The sequence below is a fragment of the Hesperophylax consimilis genome, chromosome 20, assembly GCF_061612785.1.
Source record: "Hesperophylax consimilis isolate HC1 chromosome 20, BYU_Hcon_1.0, whole genome shotgun sequence".
Classification (NCBI taxonomy): domain Eukaryota; kingdom Metazoa; phylum Arthropoda; class Insecta; order Trichoptera; family Limnephilidae; genus Hesperophylax; species Hesperophylax consimilis.
The window spans coordinates 3,352,570-3,376,700 of record NC_142855.1 but is presented as its reverse complement, the minus strand read 5'-3'; the positions used below and the strand labels follow the sequence as shown (position 1 = coordinate 3,376,700).

The following is a 24,131-nucleotide window of genomic DNA, read 5'->3' as shown; positions in this document are numbered from 1 at the left end:
TGTTTACTTTTACCAAATTTGTGAAGAAACAGCTGTCGTCCAGGGAAAGGGATCACTCCACAACCCAATAATTATTTTCAAATTTTATATTAGTGCAATATTTAACAAAATTTAAACATTTAAGTACTTACATTAAGTGTTTTCAATTTAAAATTTATAGAGCGGTGCTGACTGCAAGAGGAGGCAGAGGAAAAGGGAGACGTGGGGTACGAGCTGGTGCCGGATTACCTGCACGTGGACGTCAACGCAGAGCTGCAATTGCAGCCTCGTCTGGAGTGTTAGTATTTTTTAATGTTTTTTTATGAAAGTACTTTGCTGTGGCCGTTGAACTCATCATATATTTGTATTTATTTAAACAGCGACCCTGCTTTGCTACTGGTGCGAGAGGATCGCGTCAAGGCCCTAAAGGCTGTTAGGGCCCTGCCTGCTTCCATCCGGCTAGAGCTGGAAAGCCGAAAATTCAAGAAGCAGGCGGCGCGCATTTTGCTCCCTACCGCACCTCCAAGAAAAACTAAACAAAAGTAAGTAATCGTATTTAGATGCTTGGTACAATATTATTGTTTTTTCCTGACAGCGTTCCACTCTTACAGTGAGAGTTGGTAAGTTCAGCGCTCTGTGCATTTGGCACATTCAGTGCATATTTTACAGAGTTCTTATTTTATTGTTTATTTACATACTGTACTTACTGTTTCACACGTGAATGAGAACAATTTTCTATGATTTATGTAAATGTTTTCAGAATTCCATCTCCGGAGAGAACAACGTGTCCCTTTTCACAAGGGACGCCTTCACCGTTGCCACGACCCGTACCACCACCGTGGATGTCCACTCCCGCACAGACCCAATCAACGGCTCCCAATGCACCAATTATGCCTATCCGTGCAGCATCTCCCGAGCCGTTACCTGGGACATCGCGGAGTGGGGAACTCTTCTCTCCGGAAGCCGGCTATCACAGCGAGCTGTGGGTGGACGTACCATTCTACGAAGAATTGTCGGCGTTTGGGAACGGTGAGTTTATTTTTTGAAATGTCATACCAGGGGCTCAATATAAAATCAATTATCTATATTTTATATTGATATCCCTAGCACAGTTTCACTGTTGGTATATTGGCAGGAAATAAGCATAGTACTTAAAAATTCCACATAACAAACATACAAAATGTATTGTTGTTATGTCGTGGATGCATCATTACACATCTTTTTTCTGTAACGGGTATTGCAGAGTGAGAAATAAGACATGCCGAACTTCTTTGCGAGGATTACATTTGATTCACCGGCTTCTAAACGGTGTAATACAGCATTTTTTTCTTAAATTGAAAAAACACTTTCGCTTCACGGGACTCATTGTGTTGCGAGGCTGTATTGGTAGGTGGGTTTTGTAACCGGACAAATTATCATTAAAATAGGTCGCTTTACGTAGTTGGTCACTTTAAACGGATACGTTTTCCTACTAAAAGCTATGAAACCTTACTAGAGTTTACATTATCGTCACTTAAAACAGTAGACCGTTAAATGCAAAGTCATTATATCCAAATTCTACTGTAAATTTGTGTTTTCTTTTATTTCAGAGTCAGACATGGGCAGAAAAAGTAACGTGGACGAGGCAGCTGTACTAGAAGAGTCTGTACTTGGAAACCGTGAGTTATAAAACTAACTAACTTACCTTCACGCCATTTCGGTAGGCAGAGAGGATGAACCACCATGCAACTCGATCTTGGCACACACACTCTTTTCTTCATTCCATACCTACCTGACTGTGCTATTCTGACTCCTGACATTGCCCGCCTCAAGTATTTGATTAACTTTTTATATTTTTTTTATATGAATACCTCACAAGAGCCTCAGCTGGAGCCAGTGAGACTATGGCATCCCCAATTGGGGGATGTTGTGAGGCTGAAGGTAAGTGGGGAAGGGAAAGAGGAAGATGGGGAAGTACCTGGCTATTCAGATCTAGTCACTAAACACGGCTAAAGCCATTTGGAGCAACGTTTCAATTCTGAATGGTGGTCTTACACCAGGGCGATACTGGTAGTATCTTCCACTCTGGAACGTGCCGCAAATATACTATATATTATTTTAATTATTATTTTAATTAATTAATTGTGAAATAACACAAATCAATCAAATAAAATTTATTTGCGCACGCCGGGTTCGAACCGGCGACCTTCGGAATGGCAGTCCAATGCGTTACCACTGGACTATGCCGGCCGTCAAAAGCCATTTCAAGCAACGTTTCAATTCTGAATGGGGTCTTACACCAGGGCGATACTATGGGTATCTTCCACTCTGGAACGTGCCGCAAATATAATATATATTATTTTAAATGAATTTTGTGTGAAAATAACACTAATTATTCAAATATAATTTATTTGATTTGATCCCGCGACCATCGTATTGCGAGTCATAAGCCGTACCAGAGGCAGTGGGTTATCGTAATATAGACACATTAAATTAATTTGGGTTTTCTGTTGTTTCAGAAATGGACAGATCGAGCGACGAGGATGACGAAGCGAGTGACGTCGACCACGAAGAGAGCGATGAGGATACCTTCTGCATGCCGCCAATACCTTATCATAATATTATCAACGTTTCACCTAACTCCGCTATGGCCATAGACTTTAGTAGACAAGACCAGGTAGATAGTGAGGCAATGCGTTTGATTCTGCCGCCTGAAGGTTACTCTTTCGATTGGTCTAATGATATCTTACGTTTTACTGGGATAAGGGAGACTTTCACAGGCACGCCGGGACCAACTTTCAATACCGACGAAATGGGCAAACCTGTGGATGCCTTTCTTAAAATCTTTGATGCAGATTTCGTTGAACTGATCGCGAGAGAGACCAACAGGTATGCAGATCAATGGATTGCGAAAAAACAATTTAAGCGTCATGCGCGTACCAATAAATGGGCTCCCACGAATAAAGAGGAAATGTATGTATTCTTGGCAATTTTAATGTATCAAGGTATTAGTCTTTTCCAGATCTAGTCACTAAACATAACTAAGCCAATTCAAGCAATGTTCAATTCTGAATGGTGGTCCCTCACCAGAGCGATACTCAGAATCTCACTCTATAGCGAGGCACAATGATATTATTATGTATTGATTTTCTTAAATTATGAATAAACCAATAAACTGAATACATTTTTATTATGACAAAGTGTGTAAACAATGTTTAAATCAAAATACTGCTCTTTCATTGTAACCATACAACTGTAATATTGATTTAAAAGGATATTAGGGCTTAATAAATAAATCAATTATTGGTTCCATCAATTATTTTCCCCTCATCCATTTTTTTTCGATACCTTTGCGTTTAGATATAAAATTATCACTATGATTTTATTTGCCATTCTACGGTCATACAAAGGTTTGATATATATATACAAATTTATCATCATTTTACATATTCCGATATACCCTATGTAGATTGACCTTAAGGTAGCTGTCAGTAGTGATTTTTCGTCAAATATTGGTGAATTTCATCAACTTTCAAAGTATCCCCCTGAAATATTGGCAATGTTTATATCTATGATGTATATCTCATTTTAAGCCTTATTTCCTCGTTTTGCACGTTATATAAAAACATGGTTACAAATCTCCAGTTCTAATTTACAATTATTTAAAAAGTAGCACCATGATTTTGACATCGTGAAATAGGCTCTCTGTATAATTCATCAAATGAATAAAATAAAGCCAACACGGCGACTATGCTTATTAATAATTGTAGACAGTTAATGTATCTTCCTAACGTAATACCAGTTTTTGTGGTAAATTTATTATATAGTATAATACAGTGATTTCAATTTTGACACGTCACGCACTCAAATTTTAAAAAATTATTTTCTAACCAAACTTTTGAAGAGAGCATAACGTACAAAAAATTATTTTCCCATTATATTCTTGCATCTGTGGTTATCAAACAGGCCATAGAGAACATAAAAACGTAGAAAATATTCTATAAAGATATTTAAAACTGCCACTGGCGGCAATTTCAAATCACAAAAACGCTAATTTCGCGCATTCATAAAGTTTAAGATTTTTTAATAATTTATCTATCAATTCTAAAAATATAGAATAATTATAAAAATATAGGTGAATTCATTGGCTGTATAGCACTACAATCAGTTTTATGTCTCCGTATTAAAATTCGGAGGTTTGATTTTTTTAATGTTGGCGGAAAATATTCAAATTCGTCGCCAAAAAACCGCGAGCAATCGGAGAAAAAAGTTTTTTGACGCGCGATCGTTCGAGTGGTTAAAAAGTCAGCAATCCACGCACACAGGGATACGGGAAGTCCGTAAGAAGGTTAATAATCATGATATTATGATGGTAGAATATTTAATATAAGTAAAGAGCTCAGTTTTTAAAGACACAATATCTTTTAAAAGTGAGGTTATGTCAACTGAATCAAAACAAACTGGAGGTAATTTGTGCAGGTTTTTAGCCACAAAAGTTGGCATATCTGTTGGCTCGGTTTCTTTTATAATTTTGATCATATCATAAAGGTTCTTTACCTTTTTTCCATCGCCCTTCCTGGTAATTATTCTGTCGTCAACCTCTGAGTACAGGAGATCTTTCGATAGTTCCACCTCGTCTTCACTGAAGTGCGTGGAACAAATTCGTACGATTGACACTTCATCTAGCACATCTACTTTATTGAATAAAAACGTAAGAAGTTCATTAATAACGATTTTTTCACATTTTTTCACTTTTTCCGTCATCGTGACGTTAAAACTGAACCGTCCGTGATTGTTGTTGTTAACAGAACGTTTATTATTAACACATAGACCTCCGATGTGGCAGCCCACTCCAGAATTGTTTAATCTGTGGGTTAATTCGTCCATGTATAGATTAAACAGTACTGGGGACATACGTCATACATCCTCCCTGTCTGACCCCGCTTTTCAAGAAATAGGGTTCTGAGAATCCGTCTTTCCACTTTACAAGGTTTTCTTGCTGACGGTGCCATGATTCGAGAATTTTTACCACTTTCCATGGTATCCCTCTTTCCTTTGGTTTTTTCCATAATAAGGGGTGGGAAACTCTGTCGAATGCCCTACTAAGGTCCAGAAAGCATGCATAAGTTGTTGTTTTCTTCATCCTGTAGTATTCTAACGTTTTTTTTACGCAAAATATAGCAGAGTCAGTAGAGCATTCTCTCTTGAAACCCATCTGATTATCTTTCGTTGTCATATGGTATCCGACTTGATCTAAGAGAACTAGTTTAAATATTCTAGCGATGGCCGTGGCGATGGATATCGGTCTGTTGTTTTCCTTTACAGTTATGTCTGCCAGTTTGGATTTTATTATCGGTATAATAATTGTCTTTGTCATGTCTTTGGGTAGATAACCACTCTTTATGATGTCGGTGTTGCCAGAAGTCCCATAATCGCTGCCCCTGCATGTTTGACGTGTTCGGTGCTTAAACCATCATGCCCTGCAGACGTTCCAGATTTCATATTACTAATGGCCGATTTTATCATGTTAGTTGTGATGGTGAGATCGATATCATCATAAGCCGTTAAATGTGATTCACTTGAGTCGATAGTCGGTGTGGTAGTTGCAAAATGTTCTTTAAAAATGTTTGCAATTACTTCTGGATTTGTCTCTCCGTGTATGTTGCACGAGATTTTACAACGCATGTTTAACAGTTTATTTGACTTGTTCCAAAATTTTTTTGAAGTCACGATTATCTAGATCCCCTGCTATTTTGTCCATCTGGAGTTGAGTCGAGTTATTTTGGCAGTGTTTTAGTGTTGTTTTAAAGGCAGCACGCTTTGCCCTTCTATCCTCTGCGACAGGACCCTCGCCTGGTCTCCCGTTAGTTATCCAAGTGAGCATCGCTTGTATGGATTCATCGTATTTATCCGCTACAAATTCATTCCACCCACATACTTGCTTATGTTTTTGGATAGTACGCTTAGTATACACAGAAATGGCACTGCTTCGCAAAGCATTTACTATACTGCCGTATAGGTATTTTATTTTGGCGTGTGTAGGGTTGCCACCATCCTCAGCAAATGTTTTATTTGACTTGATTTTGACGAGATAGGTTTGCGAGTAAGAGTTATATTTTCCGATATCGAGTATATTATTCGGATTTCATAGTGCTGGATCCCTCAACACAGATGTAAACACTTCCGTTGTTGCTATTCCATCTGTTTGTAAGATCAGCTCGAGAGGCCGGTGATCTGTCCAATCAATATCGTAATATATTTTCATATCGACAATTTGCTTCAAAATATTTTTCGTTACCAGACAATGGTCTAACCACCTGGTAGAGCTGTGTGCGTCACTGATATAGGTGTAAGAATCCGCAGGTAATAATTCGATGTCGGCACATACGTATTCAAATTCTTGACAAAAAGAGATTAGCTCCAATCCAAAGAGTGAGTCGGGATTAGCGTTGAAATCTCCAATAATAATTGTGTTAATGTAATCTTTATCGTCAATTATTGCTTTGTCACATAAATATATTGTGACAAGTTTAGTTCTTGCTTAATTGGGGTTATTTTGTCTATGGTGTTTTTTTCGAACTTTGGCAATATTTTGAAGGAAGGAAGAACAGTTTTGTTTATGGTCACTTCCTCCCCCGCCCGTTTGGCCGGTGGGTCGGTGGATCCAGTCACTCGCCTTTTTTAAGGGGTTTCAATCTGAGTTAATCATGTGAATAGGAGTTATTATTTCTTTTAAAAAAAGGCGCGGGGTGTTTATCCTTTCACGTACAGTTCGTGTTAGTTATTCTTTTCAGTGGTGATTATGGAATCCCGCTTTTATTGAAAGTTGGCCGGTGGTCATGTCGTAGTACTCGTGTTTCGGACTTGAAACCGCCAATGGTTTGGTCCTAGCTGTGGCTAGTAGTTCTTGGCGGAGTATCCCCGTGTCGCAAGAGAACGGATTGCTGTCCTGGCTCCGTAAGAAGAGTCTGGTTGACTACCACGTGCTGCAGGCCTGATGCCCCTGCAGGCGTCCATTGAAGGAGATGCGTCCTCCCGCTTCCACTAAGAGAAGGATGTCCTGGCCTTCGTCCCGGGTCCGTTCCCCGCTACCGAAAACAAGTTTTCGTTCGCCATCCGTTGTTAGTCTTTTGTTTCTCGACCACGTAAAGTTAGTTTAGTTTGATTCAGGAGTCCATCTGGTATGTGCCTATTTTTATTCCTATGGTTATATAGTTATTATCTGTACTCCTTTGTTGTAACTTTTGATGGTTTCAATATATTTTCCATTGAGAATTCACTCTTATTATTTATGATCACCCAACTTACTTGACAGGAAATTAATCCCACAATCTTGAGATGAGATCTCTGCTCTACCGTTTTTGTAAACATTGGAATGTACCTACATTATATTACTCCGTTACAGCATGTAGGGAGGCAAGGCAGTTAGAATATTCCTCAAAGTTGTCAGTTGAACAAGTTGGCATGTAGATTGTAAAAATACTTAATGTTTCAGTAATCAAACTAACCTCGAGTCCGGCCATCCGACAGTTATGCATTGGGATTGCGGTAACCCTTAAATTTTGTCTGTAGATTATCCCCACTCCACCGTACGGTCTTCCCAGGAGTGGCCCATCGGCGATATTAACGGCAGAGGTTCCCAAGCTGTTGAAATCCGGGTGTATATGTGATAGGAAGTCAATATCTGTAGGGAGTAACCACGTTTCTTGAACTAATATAATATCGTGTAATTCGCAAAGATCATGTATAAATTTTACAGAACTGCGAACCGATCTGCAGTTCACGGATATAATTCTTAAATTGTTATTTGTCATTTTGATGTTTGGTTGATATGCGCGATTCTATAAATCTTCGGAATACAATTCCCTCCGGCCAGAGTTCTTCTGCCAGGAAATCTTATTTAAAATAAAATAACTTTTATTTTTGTGTGAAAGAGTTTAAAACAAATAAAAGAGTTTAAAATAAATAAAATTATCAATCTACATGTTCCGTGGGCGATGTCCTCTTCTACAGGAGTAAACTATAATTTAAAAAAAACTTTCAATTTAGATGGTTAGGGTTGTGATTGACAAACTTGTCAAATCGAGAATTTAGAGTAGAGACATAATATAAATAATTTTAAAAAATACGAAGGACTCCAGATATCCAGTTCGAAACCGATCCGAGGATACACCGTTTACTCTTGAGCACCTTCAGTACGGCGTTTTGTTGTTTGTAGCCGATGAAATAATGCTTTATTGCATCAATACTTGAGATTTGTGAGTATAAGTTAAAAGATTGCTGTAGTACGTATGTAGGTACAGCAAGAGAGGACGTTATGAACAAGTATATTATGTCCTGTCTGCGCAATATTTCAAAACGGACAAGGATTCCGAACAACAGTATTTAACAACCTACATTTCAAAAGTAATGTGCAACGCAACTTACTGGCTGTCCGAGCACTCTCCGCATTCTGTAAACATTCCTTCTTTACATCTGGAAGGTCGAAATCCATATCCGTATGCGCCAATTCACCTCCATTGTGAAAATATGTTGAAAAATGAAAAATTTCACCAAAACAATTAGATAAAGAGGATAATTATTAAACAACTAACAGTTAAAGAAAACCCGCTCCATGAGTTTTTCGCTTCTAGGCCCTGCGGGCGGCACTTAGTTGGGCTTCGGCCAGTTCAATTTATACTATCAAAAGATTTTTTTTTTTTTTTACATTTAATATGTAGATATTAGGTCAATGGGTAGATGTATAATAGTAAGACATTCTCTAGTAGTCAGAGCGCGGACAATGAGAGGAACACCCTTCACCCTGTGCGTTAGATATAGTCTGTTTACAATGAATTGTCAATCTGATGGACAGCCCTCTATTGCACTGAATCAAGGATGTTTATTAAGTATTGTGGAGCTCCAGCCCTGAGATGGATCCCAAATTTAACTGTTAAGCGTAATTGAGGAATTTTCTAGCCCTGTACACGTCAGTATTCATTTTCACAAAAGTTTGCCTCGCTAAGGCTCAGTTGCATCGAAAATAGTTAAAGTTACTTTTTAGTTAAGGTTAAATAAAAGTAACTTTTTTATCATTTCTTGCTTAAATGGGTTGTTTCAACTTCGTTTAAATAAAAGTTAACTAAATTGTTACAAAATAGTTACTTTTATTTAACCCAGCGATGTTGAGAGTTTAAAGTTAGATTTTGGTCAATTTTAGTTCAGCTGTCATCCGTCACCATCTTTCAAGGAACGAAATATTGTTTGAAGAGAAAATAGTTGAAAAAATGTCCGACAATCCGGGTTTTGATAATCGATTGATTTTAGAATATGTGGGAAATAGAAAAAAGAAACAATTTAAACCACGAACCGATCATTTTCTGTGGGAAGAGTTGGATTTTATCGCCAGATTTCGGATGTCGAAAAGTATGGTTAGGCAATTAACATCACTCATTGCTAATGACATCACAACGTCTACAAACAAGTAGGTTTATTTAAACTAATGTATCTAATAAGTTCTATTGATAATATACTAGCATAGTTATATTGTATGTAACTGACAAAATACATTTTTTTGTCATTTCAGAAATCATGCTGTTTGTGCTGTGGACCAGGTTCTAATAACATTGCATTTTTATGCAACAGGAACGATGCAAAGATGCACAGGAGACATCTCTGGGGTGCATAAAAGTACTGTCTCGCGTGTAGTAGACAGGGTTAGCAGAGCAATAGCCCGCCTTCGGTCACAATATATTGTATTTCCTCAAACAGAGAATGAAATTCAGCAGTGTGCCAACGAGTTCTACAGCATTGCTCGATTTCCCAACACAATTGGTGCCATCGACTGCACCCATATAGGAATTCTCTCTCCTGGAGGGAACAATGCTGAGTATTACCGTAATCGAAAAGATTACTTTTCATACAACGTGCAAGCAATAGTGGATGCCAACTGCAAAATAACCAACATTGTGGCAAGATGGCCAGGTTCTACACATGACAGCACCATTTTTAACAATTCCAGAATTAAAGGAAAACTGGAAGATGGGCTCTATGGAGCCAGACACCTAGTTGGCGATCGTGGTTATGCGGTAAAACCGTATTTATTAACCCCACTGGCAAATCCTGTTTCTGACGCTGAACTTTTGTACAATGAAAGCCAAATCAGGACAAGAAATGTTGTAGAAAGGACTTTCGGGATTTGTCACCATTCTCCAAGAAATTGACGGAGGACATTTTCCTGAAAATGTTGGACAGGGTAATAATGACATACGACAAAATCTTGTCAACAGTTATTTTGCTCATTTATTGTAATTTTTTGTATAAAATAATGTATTAATTAACTTAAAAATAAAAAAGATTTACAAATAATAATAGAAAGAAAGAAAATAAATGTTTTAATCTATTGTAACGGGGAAATCATTCTCCTTTCGGTTTTCCTCTTTGAATTTTTTTACTTCTAACTCGTGTATATGTTTCATGTGTTTAATTTTTAATTCAAAAATAGCTTCACGATGCCTGTATTCCTGTTCGTGAAGAATTTTTTTGTGCTCGAGGTCTAAATCTGTAGACAAATCTACAGATTTTTTTTGTGCATCCGCCAACTCCATGAAATTTCTGCGGACATCGTTTGGCGTGGATAATTTTCTTTTTCTTGATAGGCCTAAAAAAATATTACATTACATTAAAAACGTTAGATAGTAAGTACCTACTACCTTTCTAAATTATGGTAGACTAGGTAGTTTAGACAAATTTACTGAAACATTTAGTGAGATGCTGTTAAGATAATAAGATTCTATAATACTTAAGGCACAACTAAACTCACTTTTCAGGGATGGTGTTATTGGTAAGCGTTTAGTCGCTACACCTTGATACTCCGATGCACAAGGGAGTGGGGGATCTTCCACTGCCACCTATAAAGACATCATTATTCCATGTTATTGTGGGAAGAATAATTGGCTAACAGTTGGGGGACAAGTTCCATACTCATAGCGGGTAAATGAGTTCTCCCTTTTCAACACGTATTGTGCTTATGGAAAAGTTTTACCAGACGAGAGATCTGGGTTCGAGTCCCAGTTGCAACCGCTATCTTTTATTTTTTCTGTGTCATGTACATTTTCATATTTTAATTTAGATTATTATTATTATCTTCTTCAATGATATATTACATTGATGAGAATAACCTTCAAAAGTTAAAAAGAGAGTTTTCTTATAAAAAAAGTAGAATCAATTTTATTTGTACTTTTGTATGTAATTGTGGTGTCATTTCTCAATCAAATGCCACAATTAACTGTTATACTCTATTTTTTTTATTATTTCTTAATTAACAATGATTTTATGATATTTAATCAGTGTTTAGGGTATATTTATACCGTTGATATCAAATAAATAAATAAATTGTAAAAAATATTAACGTCTTTCTTACAAATTCCATCAAAAATGGTGTCTGAACATCCGCTTCTTCCACAGTTGGGTCTTCCGGTGTCTTGGGTCTTATGTGCAGGATCGGGGCGCACGGCAGAATTTCAGCAGCTTAAAACAGAATGTTGGATTTGGTTTTATAACATATTTTGTCATAAATAAATGATTATTCGCAATCCATAACTGTGAATGAAAGTAAAGATGTTTGGAATGCTAATCATACAGTGGATAGTATATAGAACTTACTTATAGAAGCATCGTCATCAAATTCAGAGTTGATCCCTTCCATGGATATTTGCATGGCACCTTGCATCCACGTTGCATTATCGCTGAGCTTGGATGGTGGTGGACCACCCCCAGTCTTTCGGCGTTCTTTTGTGAATTGTGAAGATTCCTGGAAAAAACATTAACTCATCATTTCAATTTTGAAACAATCCATGACTTCAGAAAACAATGTGTGACAATCTACAAACCTTTCTGGCAGACTTTTTCAAGTTTTCAAACTTGTTTCTAAGCTGTTTAGTGGATCTATAACGGTTTGCGGGACAGGAGGCGTTATATTTGGTTGTCAATAGTTCCCATGTCTGGTCCTTCTCTTTGACATGCACAGCATCGCTTTTTTTATTCAAAAGAATATTCTTGTGGGCCTCCACGAGCTCTCTCAGCAAAATGACATCTTCGGCGCTAAAGTTTGAAGATCTCTCTCTGAAAGTAAAGTTCGTCGTATTGAGAAGAAAATAATATAACAAGTCGAATAAAATACACATACGACAATAATAAAACCTACTTACTTTGTGATTGTTTCCATTTTTATTGTTTAACTGAGCTGCGAAATAACCTCAAAACTTCGTAAACGTCAAAGACAATGATAAAGCGCGTTGAACTGCAGTGTTGACATGCGTAAAAATAATTATGTGTTTATTTTTATTAACAAACATCAAATACAAGGAAAATTCGAAGCCATTTCGATGGCAACACTGGTAACTTTAAACTAACTATTTTAATGTTGGTGCAACTCAATTTTGTTGAATTTTAGCTTAACTTTAGTTAGGGCTTAAACTCAGTTTAAATATTTAACTTTAAACCTTACTTTAATTATTTTCGATGCAATTGGCCCTAAGACACAAGCGGACTCATTCACAGAACAGACTTGTTAGAAACTGGCGGGTTCTCGGTCTTAGATATAACTTAACACAAGGGAGTCTCCAGTATTCAAAATTAACATTAATATGTGGTTTATATACATAAAAAGATGTGATTTGTTTTGTTATATGAATAAACAAATTTATATGAATAGCAATAATCTACGAAGTTGTCCTTCACTTCAAGAAGGTGGTGGTCAGTTAATGTAGATTTTTAGTAAACTGCGGTTTTATACAATTGAAAATTCGTTGAATAAATATTTATTTAAATATTGAAGACAATATTAGTGATTTCTAAACGAAAATCTGAAACAGAAAAATCAGAAAAGGAAACGGTCACATCTGGGACTCGAACCCAGGACCCTTGTCTTTCCGGGACAATGCTCTACCAACTGAGCTAATGGGACCCTATTCCCCTCGGTCACTTTTAACTGTATTTTACTCCGAATAAGAACTACTAACATTGTCTTCATTTTTTCACCGCACATTTTTACTGGCAACTATCTTTATGTATGATCGCAAGATTCAACCCGAACTAAATGCAATCCAGGCATTGCAATAAAAATCCATGGCAATAAAAAAAAATAAATAAAATAGGTTTATCTAAAAAGACGCTGTCTGGATTGCATTTAGTTCGGATTGAATCTTGCGATCATACATAAAGATAGTTGCCAATAAAAATGTGCGGTGAAAAAATGAAGACAATGTTAGTAGTTCTTATTCGAAGTATGATACAGTTAAAAGTGATCGAGGGGAATAGGGTCCCCTTTAGCTCAGTTGGTAGAGCATTGTCCCTGAAAGACAAGGGTCCTGGGTTCGAGTCCCAGATGTGACCGTTTCCTTTTCTGATTTTTCTGTTTCAGATTTTCGTTTAGAAATCACTAATATTGTCTTCAATATTTAAATATTACAATTTGAGGTTTTACTCAATATAGTTATTCCGAAAAAAAAAATATTTATTTGATGTTTACAAAACCTTTTTAGAATAAACCATACAAATCTGGTTGCGGTACTCAATAACATTACAAATGAACTGATAACCTAAACCTTCTCAACCTTAACTTAATTTAACCTTAATTATGTTGGAAAAGTAAATCCTAAACTATACATATGTATTTATCGTTTACAGTTAACAAATCAGGTTTAAAGAAAAGAATATCGACATTCGTATCAAACCTTCAGTGGCTAACAACGTACCATTAAAATATGTCATTTGTCAAGCCATCCGGGATATTTTTAACGAATCTCTTAATAGTAACCTCTTGGAGTTAACAATGGGTTGTTAATTTGACGGACCGGCCTCTATTGCACTGAATCAAGTATGTTTATCAAGTGTAGTGGAGCTCCAGACCAGATTGTTTCGATTCGTGCTTTCGAATGAATTTTGACATCAAGATGTGCAAGAATCGATTGTTCAACCGAGCTTAGAGAACAGGAGAATCAATTTGTATATAACGAAACAGAAACACAGAATTATCGTTTACAAATAAAGGCGTCATCTTTGTTAGGTTCCAAATGAAATGTAAAATGCACCCAGATTAAGTATTCTTGTTTTAAAATATGTGTACATAAGTTAAAACACACGCTGTAAATTCCATAGAAGTCACGGCGGATATGTATGAATTAAACATTAAATTTTTAGCCACTAAGCATCAGAATAAGAATTTGACAGCCGCTGGAGGGGTACAGTGCGATCTGTGTTTGTCGACTGAAGACGCTAAATGTTACCTCATCGGTATTTCAATATAGAAAACTGTGTGATGACGGTGCTCTGCATAAATAAACCACTAACTAGATTTATAACTCAGAGATTTTGTACGGTAAAAGTTTGTACACTATTTATACCCCACGAAGGACTTATTTAACGACTTCAAAGTACTCAACATAAAATCCTTATACGTCAAAACATATCCTTATACGTCAAAACATATCCTCCTACTATAAATTCAAACATACGAAAAAAAAATATTTTTGAATCGACCCATAATACAAGATATTCCAACAAATCCAATTATACTATTCCCCCAATAAAAACCTCAATGGCACAAAGACAATTTAACTTTCTTGCTCCAAAAATATTCAATAATTTAACGTTAGAAATAAAATCAATATCCAAATACGACAGTTTCAGGAAAGCGCTCGGGGATTTTTTGATGTGTGATTGTTATAGTGTTAGTAGCCTATTCCAAGTACTCAGATAGAGGTGTATATATTGTTTATATGCGTGAGGATGCGTCATATGGGTGTATGTATACATGTGCTGTTATAGGTATATAGGTATGTCTGCTGCTATATACACATGTGTGCTTGCATGCACACATATTAAAAATTATATATATATAACTATGTACATTTTTACAATCTAATGCTAATTTACTTCTTTCTCCTTTCTAATTTCTATCTTCTACTTTTTATTACAATTTTTCCAAAATTTTAGCTTCATCTATAGTTACTAATTTCATATGTTTACACTAGATTTCATATTTCATACAAAGTAATTACACTCAATTGGTCACCATGAAACAGGCAGCCGGCGCAAACAGGCGCCTAGTATGGGGATTCATTATATCTACTTTATGTAAATTTCAAAATAATGTAACATGTATTTATTACATGTATCTGATAACAAATTGAATCGCCAACATCTTGGATTCCCGGACTCTTCCCCCATTTATGTATGCGAACATCTATCTCCACACAACAAGGATATACACGCAGCTGCTAGGCGCGCCGCCAAAGATCTTCGCTACAAGTACGTGTGGGTCAAGCATGGGCGCGTTTACTTAAGAAAAGATGACACTTCTGCTTCAGTACTAGTAAAAAACAAGGATTCACTCCTTAAACTATCTCAGTAATCCTCCGTGTTTTAACTGATTGTATACATATGTCTTATAAAATACAAAATGAATCTGAAAATTTTCTACCAAAACGTTAGGGGAATTAAAACTAAAACAAATGACATAAAAAATGAAGTTATAATCAATAATTACGATGTAATCTGCTTCACTGAAACTTGGTTAAATTCATCAATATTCAATAATGAATTGTTTGACGAGCGTTACATGGTTTTTCGACGAGATCGGGAATCCACTAACTCTACATCTAGAAAAGGTGGGGGGGTATTAGCAGCAGTCAATAAAAAAATAATAACAATTCATAAATCATCTTGGGAAAGTGGTGGTGAAGATTTATGGTTAATGATAAAACCGCATGAAAATTCGAACTCATTCATCTACATGTGTACATTCCCCCTAATCTATCTGTCGATGATTACTGTAATCGAATCAAAAATATTGAGGATATTTATTTGCAACACATTAATCCCAAATCTCAATTTATAATCATTGGTGATTTTAATCAACCTGAAATTAAATGGACACCTGACATAGCATATTATAAAAAAATACTAGCTCCATCCAATTACTCTAGTCACAAAGCTCACTGCCTTGTCAATTTGATCTCAGTGTGTAACCTTCACCAATTTAATTATTTACTTAACAAAAATTTTAATATTCTTGACCTTGTTCTATCCGATAAAACCAATATTAATATTTCAGCCACAGCTAACTTATCAAAAATCGATCATCATCATCCCTGTTTTGAAAAAAATGTAAATTTAGAAAAAATGCAATACTTACAAGAAAATCACTCTCCTGTCAAACATAACTTCAAGAAAGGTAATTATGAAGGATGTTGTCAGGATCTAACAAATGTAAATTGGACCTCACTTTTCAGCAACTGTCATCTCAACAATAAGGTACAGTTATTCTACAATATTCTATGGGAAATTATAGATAAACACATTCCAAAAAAAAAACTCACATAAAAAATCACTATCCCAATTGGTTTAGCGAATCTCTAAAAATGCTCCTCAAAGAGAAAAATAAGGTTAGACTACGGGCTAAAAAACACAACAACCCAAGAGACTATGCCGAGTTTGCTACTCTTAGAAAAAGATAAAAAAAAAATACTTAAAGAATGCTACACAACCTATATTAACCTAGTTGAGCAAGGGATAAAAGATAATGTGAAGACTTTCTGGGCGTATTCTAAATCATTGCGTAATACAAATTCTATTCCAAAAATAATGTATATGGATTCAATGTCTGCAAATAATGGACAGCAGATTGCCAACATGTTCTCTAATTACTTTGGATCAGTTTACACTCAGTCGAATCCCACATCAAATACTTTCGGACTAAATGCTGCTCTATTCAACCAATTTAGTCTTAGTAAACTTAATGTAAGCATGGAATCAATCAAATCCTGTTTAGAAAGAATTGATATACATAAAGGCCCAGGACCAGACAAAATACCTCCTCTGTTTGTAAGATGTTGCTCTAGCTCGTTGATTAAGCCACTTTTCATTATATTTAACGAATCATTATCTACAGGAACTTTCCCAGATTTATGGAAAAATGCACATATTGTTCCAATACATAAATCTGGTGATCAGTCTTTTGTGAAAAATTCCGACCAATCAGTATTTTATCATGTTTTGCAAAAGTCTTCGAATCTATAATGTATAATTTCATATTCACACACTTTAAACCACAATTATGCATTAATCAACATGGATTTGTTCCCAACAGATCTATTAATTCTAATCTTCTTGACTTTTGTGATTACGTTTGCAGTGCTTTTAACGAAAGAACTCAAGTAGATACCATTTACACAGATTTTAAAAAGGCATTTGATAAAGTAAACCATTCTATTCTACTACAGAAGCTTGATCGTATAGGTATCCACGGTGATCTATTAAGATGGCTTAAATCTTACTTGGAAAATAGAACACAGTTAGTACTTATAAATGGGTATGAGTCACCTCCCATAATTGTAACCTCAGGTGTACCTCAGGGGTCCAATCTTGGCCCACTGCTTTTTTTAATCTTTATTAATGACCTTGGCCCCATGTTACGCTGCCATTTTGTTTTATTTGCTGATGATCTCAAGATTTACCGTAAAATTTCCACTGATTCTGATCAAGTTATGCTACAAGAAGATCTTTACACACTATATAGCTGGTGTACTCAAAACGATATGTTTCTAAATATTGAAAAATGTTACATTATAACCTTCACTCGTAACAGAAGACGAAAGAATCGTGCATATTTCATTAATAATGTTCAATTAAATGCAGTCACCACTATTAGAGATCTAGGAATCACACTTGATTCAAAATTTAAGTTTGATGTACATATCAGTGATATCACGAGTAAATCCTTGAAAATGATTGGTTTTATACATAGAATATCGAAACCATTTAAAAATACCCAATCCATTATAACCTTGTACCACTCGTTGGTCAGAAGCAAATTGGAATATGGTAGTGTTATCTGGAACCCTCACTACTTGAAATATTCAAAAACTATTGAATCTGTACAAAAAAAATTTCTAAGATTGTTATCGTTTAAACATGGACTAAGTTCCGTACTGCAGTCTTATGAGGAACGACTCCAATACTTTAACTTTACGACACTGGATAAAAGAAGACAATTTGCTGACTTAATATGTCTACACAAAATTATTCATGACAAGCTTGAAGCAACTCAATGTGTGAGCAATATTCTTATTAAAGTTCCCAATAGACGTAATCTAAGGAATCATAATATATTCCATCTAGAATTATTTAAGAACAATATTGCCTACTTCAATCCATTATCTAGAATGTGTCGTCTGTACAATTCTATTGAGTGTAACTACATAGATATATATGCAAATAGTCTCACTTATTTTAAAAAGCAAATTAGCAATAGATTGTGAATGTTTGTTGTTTTTTTTTTTATTTACTCTATTTGTTTTCTGTTTTATTTTTGTTTCTCTTGTTTTTTTTGGATCATATATTTATCTGTATGTTTTGTTTCTGATATTTCCTTTGTTTGCCTTTGCTCACGTTTTGCTGTTTATATATTTTTTTGTTAATACATAGTGTATAATGACACTTAATCTGTGCATGATGTGAACATTTTTAAGTGGACTGTTGACATATACGTTTTTTTTTGCAGCGCTTATCTAATGATTTTTTTTCATGTTAATAGTCTGTAAATGTTCCTAAACAATAAATAAATAAATAAATAAATAGTATTAAATAAATAAATACATAACAATACTACCTACTAACGTTTAACAGTTGATAAGCATTGGTTTCTGTAATTTTTCTGATTATCAATAAAAAATAGTATCCTAATTTATAACTCCGGTACCTAATCAATACAGTTTTTTCTCAATCTACAAAGTGAAATTATTTATCCGATATACTAGCGCTGATAAACATCTTTAACCAAATAAATCTCCAATAAATCCTTGCTACCATTCTGTGCAAAATAATAATATTGAAGTGAGAAAATAGTGTCGTCACCGCGGAGATCTCTCATTGGTCATTAAATCTCCACCCGTACTGTTATTGGCTGAGTGTTTGACATTAAACCAATCACGTTGACTATTATTATTTCTCTTAAAGACTCTCGATGGATTTAAGGGGATGGAAAATACATTGTTTGCAAGCTAGACGCAAGATTCAATGACTATATGGATCACTTAGAATTTATTATAAAGTCAGCGAAATTTTTATCTTCACAAATTGAAACTTTAAACACCAAGACTTTGACTTTGAGCAGTAAAACCGCTAAAATTGATTCTCTGGATTGCGATGTTATTCATTTGAAGGAAGTTATAAATAACGTAGATATGAAAATGAATCAACGAGAACAATTCGATAGACACTGTAATGTTGAAAATTACGGAGTTCCGATGTCAAGTAGTGAAAACCTTCCGGATATTATAATAAATTTATCCCAGAAAGTTGGGTACCAACTACAAAAAGGGGACATTGACTTCATTCTATGAATGCGACCTGAAGAGTGTGGCCAACGGCAGCTCCTAAAATCACATCCACACACACATCTACATCATATATAATCATTCGTCTTCTTCGGCGAGATTGCAAGGACGCTTTCTTGGCAGCTGCTCGTCGGCACCGGACCATGACTTCACCAAATATCGGCCTTGCAAGAGTAGCAAGCCGTATATTCATCAATGATCACCTTACGCCTTCTACCATGTTACTTATCAAGAAAGCCAGGGAACTTAAAACTGACAAAAATTATAAATACCTACCTGTGGACAAAAAACTATTAAATATTTATAAGAAAAAATGACGGTTCTCCTGTTATTCGAATTTCAAACTACACAAAATAGAATGACTCCTTTCAAAAATTCCAATCCAACAGAATCTTGGGACAGCAGGTAGTGAAATGTCGGATTGATAATAGACAAAAAGACGAAAAGATTCGTGTTTTCTTGAGTGCCTATTCCGGTAGATACTTTATTCGGTGTGATAACATAATATTTCAAATAATAAAACGTCTCCATCACTACACAAAAATTCTTTAAACAGAATTATGTTTTTGAATTTGAAGAAATTATCGGATTGGCTCATCAAATTAAAAAAAAACGTTTTTCTCGAGGTTCCATGCATTCCCAACATTTTTCACTATATTACCGTTGAAAAAATTCAACACAAAAAACGTCAAATTGGTTTGATATGTCCCTAGGTATATACATGACTTGAATTCACAGAAAGACCAAAGCGAACACGTGCTCCCGCATCTGTCTCTGTAATTTTACACGCAGATGTAGGCGGCAGTTCGAATTATTAGACCTTAAGTATTTAGTGAATAGTTTCACCGGTCCCGCAAAAAAAAAAAAATTAGAAAGCCAACTTGGAAATACACCCATCAAGTCGTAATCCGAAATGGGTGTATTGTTAAACCAGCGAGCCGGCAATAAAAACCTTCGCCCAAGGCTAGGCTATATTGTAATTGTTTGTAGGTCTTTTGTACAAATTTTAACATCTTTTAAAATAACAAAAACTCTAGCGGTGAGAATGACGATGCCAGCGCCACGGACTCAAACAATGTACCGAAGTGGTGTAAAGCGGAACCACTTTAGTTCCAGCACCCCACGACAGGCGCGCTACAGTCGCCGGATTGCGCAGCTCAACAGATTCCGCAACCAACAGTCCCGAGTCAAACAGTAGACAGTTGATATTTTGGCATTGGAGAGTGATCATCTCGCCCCCCCCCCCCCCTTGGGGCGGTCGCCGAGGAAGCTGCCCTCTCGGCAGTTCTCATCTCGCCTCAACAGCTGAAGACAGATTCCGTAACCAACAGTTGATTTTTTGGCACCCGACAGTCATTATGTCGCCCCCCCTTGGGGCGGCCGCCGAGGCGCTTCCGCTCAGGAAGCTGCCCTCTCAACAGTCACGCTCTCGCCTCTCAGGAGTCACCATCTCACGTCCGCCGAGAAACCTCTTGCCCTCCCCCTTGGAGCGGTCACCGAGGCTCTTCCCGTAACCCCGCGAACTTCCGCCCAGGAAGCCAGAGTGGTCGACAGACTTCCGCCCAGGAAGCTGCCCTCTCAGAAGTCGCTGCCTGCCGACTCCGCCCTTCGGAGCCTTGGCCCAGGTTGAACTGATTCCGCCCTTCGGAACCAGCCCAAGTTGCCGCTTTTGTGTATCAGTGATAAGTGCGAACGTGGAGATCCGCGGTTCCAGAATCATCGTAAAGGGAAGTGCCTGAACAATTTTTGCATATTTATCTCGTAACGTGACCCAACTTTTAAGACATTGAATGAACAATAATAAAGGATTAAGAAAAAGGACAATTAGTTTTAAGAATTACAATTTAAAACTATTATTAAGCCTTAGGATTAAGACTCACCCTTCTTTATACATGTTTTTTAAATAAATTTTTAATAGTGTTTATAACTAAGTAAATTCCTTTTTTTACTCGTTCCTCCTTTTCTTTTATATGAATAGTATTAATAATTAACTTCCCTTAAGTAGATTGATAACAGGTTGCTTTGTAAACTCATTGTAGGTTTCGAGTTTTTAGTACAGTTTTTTTTTAGGGAAAAGAAAAAAAAATAAGTACCTATGTCACAAGGGAACAATTGGGCATTTTGCGTGCGAAAGTACGTTTGCTCAAGAGCTTGTATTTAATAAAATCATGTAATGGGTCAAACTTTCCTTATATATTCTTGTTCAGTGTTGAGCTAAAAACCTTGTAAACTCATTGTAGGTTTCGATGAATAGCTCATTTGTCATCCACCACATTTAGAAAGAGGGTCGCTCTCCCAGAGAGTTAGTTCGGGAACAGTTTAACAATAGAACATGTAAAACACGTGGGCAAAGTAGCATCGTCAAAATAACCTCGTGTTACCAAACCTTGCATATTGTATGCATAATCGCTACAAAATAAAATAAAACTCTAATGAAAATATAAATGATAGTTTATAGTCTATGACTTTAATTTTGTCTATGTATTATCAGTATAACCTAAAAATTACCGCTGACGCATGCTTCTGTCGTTGCATCCTGTAGATAGCGTTAGATTATTGTATTCCGACGATTGACGACGATTCTCTCAACCGATTTCAATCGTCTTATCTTCAATGTCACTAGTATATCCTCATTTGAAAATATTTTTACAGTAGATTCCATTGCTTGGGAAATTATTAAAACCTAAAGATAATTTTCATATCTCATACAAATTGGAGTTCCGTTAAAATACCGCTCAGTTTTGGGAAGTTTCAGACATATGTTTTGTGCACAACAGAGCCATGGATCAACTTAATCCAGAGAATGTATCCATCAAGACGGAACCAGTGCCCCGGGAAGACAATGGAGGTGAAATGCCTTATACGGATATGGATTTCGACCTCCCAGATGTAAAGAAGGAATGTTTGCAGAATGCGGAGAATGCTCGGACAGCCAGTAAGTTGCGTTGCACATTACTTTTGAAATGTAGGTTGTTAAATACTGATGTTCGGAATCCTTGTCCGTTTTGAAATATTGCACAGACAGGACATAATTTACTTGTTCATAACGTCCTCTCTTGCTGTACCTATATAAGTACTACAGCAATCTTTTAACTTATACTCACAAATCTCATGTTGCAACCTTACCTTATTTGGGATATAATAAAGTTAAATTAAATACAATGCACTGAAAACACAATATTGATGCAATAAAGCATTATTCCATTGGCTTCAAACAACAAAACGCCGTACTGAAGGTGCTCAAGTGTAAACGGTTTATCCTTCCAAAAGGATCGGTCTCAAACTGGATATCTGGGGTCCTTTATATTTTTTTAAATTATTTATATTAGTCTCTTATCTAATTCCTGATTTTACAAGTTTATCAATAATACCCTTATCTTATCTTAATCACTATCAAAATTAAAAGTTTTTTATTAGTATCTTAATCCAGTAGAATAGAACATCGCCCACGAAACATGTAGATTGTTTATGTAAAGGAAGTGATGTGAACAAGGTTTTTTGTCCTTTAAGTAAAATAAATAATGCCATCACAAAGCAAAAAACTTATTCGCAAACAAGAAAAGTTATTATGTTAAAAAATTATTTATTTATAAGTATAATTGTTTTTTAACACTAACAATAAGTCCTACATCATGTGCCCGTTTAAGCAGTTGTTAAAACATTCTTTGAAGTGAAATAACCAGTTCTTAATCTTTCAACGTTACAACGATTTAATTGTTACAAGTTACAAGATTTGTTGTTTATTTCTTTAGCTCCCGTTTCTTAAAAATAAAAACAGTGAAATATTGTGCAAATCGAAGAGAATTTTTTATTGATGTGCAGTATTTTTCACGGGCTATCACCCGGTGATTTTGTCTTCCCGATATTCTACCGATAAATGCTCAAAAAGTGTGTTTACCAAAAAATTTGACACATAGCGAAGCTAGGATATCTTTACCTAGCAAAGTATTGACAATTCGTAATAAAAGTGTCTAAACAAGAGAAATTTCTGCAAATATCTACAAAACTCGGTGTAGAATTTATTCTATTCTACCGATACTTGAAGGAAAGTGTTGCAAAAGTGATTCCAAAACTATATTTTAAAATTGAAAATCATCACTTCGGAAATCAATTAAAGTGAACTAAAAAACAATAACAATAATAATAAACATCTAGTGAAATAACTAGCTTTAAGTGAAATCTAAACGAATTTTAATGTGAATTAAACATAAAAACAGTGTTTTTGAGTTAATTTAAACTGTACACAGATGTAAATATTATTGACAGTTTTTATTGACATCTTAATATAGGACATAAATCTTAACTGCTCCTTTCTGTGAGATAGTGTAGATGATAGAGTCGTTCGCTAGCCAAGCCGATGTTAAATAAAAATTAGAAACTTTAATTTGTTTTTAAAAATAAAATAAGAATTTTTTTTTTTTTATAAATAATGCATCGCCCAAAGAAACGTCCGCTGGACATAACGTTGTCTCCAAATACCGAACAACATGGAGGAAAGTGCGCTTATAGTGAGGACTTGGAAGAGGGTTCTGAAACGTCATCCCATTGCTCAGACAGCAGTGAAACAAAGTTTCCGAGCGTCTCTGGAGTGGACGTTCTAAACGAAGCCCACGCTCATCTGACGGCCCTTCAAGAAGTCTTGGCCGAGAAACAATCAAAGGTCTCGAAGGAACAGCAACTGAAGATCTCTAGAAATGTCTCTGAAGTTTTCAGAGCCGTTTCCCAGCTGCTGTTGGAGCGCGAGACCATGCGCGCTGATTTGGCGACAGTGACCGCCCAACTTAAAATGGCGGA

The 24,131-nt window shown here is 35.9% G+C and overlaps 2 protein-coding genes and 1 non-coding gene across 3 annotated transcripts; 2 read left to right on the top strand and 1 right to left on the bottom strand.

The window, feature by feature from the left end:
• The first annotated feature begins 296 nt into the window (after positions 1 to 296).
• Positions 297 to 6,956, top strand: LOC149413916 (uncharacterized). Its single transcript, XM_089643925.1, has 5 exons — positions 297 to 521; positions 740 to 1,008; positions 1,569 to 1,637; positions 2,478 to 2,963; positions 6,850 to 6,956. The coding sequence occupies exons 2-5, from the start codon at positions 822 to 824 to the stop codon at positions 6,954 to 6,956; spliced, it is 849 nt and encodes a 282-aa protein (XP_089500051.1). The 5' UTR covers positions 297 to 521; positions 740 to 821.
• Positions 6,957 to 10,331: 3,375 nt separating this feature from the next.
• LOC149413915 (uncharacterized) lies at positions 10,332 to 11,883 on the bottom strand. The gene is made up of 4 exons (XM_089643924.1): positions 11,602 to 11,883; positions 11,360 to 11,466; positions 10,760 to 10,847; positions 10,332 to 10,597 (listed from the first exon to the last, which is right to left on the bottom strand). Exons 1-4 carry the CDS (start codon positions 11,666 to 11,668, stop codon positions 10,332 to 10,334), a joined length of 528 nt encoding a protein of 175 aa, XP_089500050.1. The 5' UTR covers positions 11,669 to 11,883.
• A 1,375-nt stretch (positions 11,884 to 13,258) lies between these two features.
• On the top strand, positions 13,259 to 13,332 carry TRNAS-UGA (transfer RNA serine (anticodon UGA)). Its single transcript has one exon. It is a non-coding gene; the product is annotated as a tRNA-Ser (tRNA).
• The last annotated feature ends 10,799 nt before the right edge of the window (positions 13,333 to 24,131 follow it).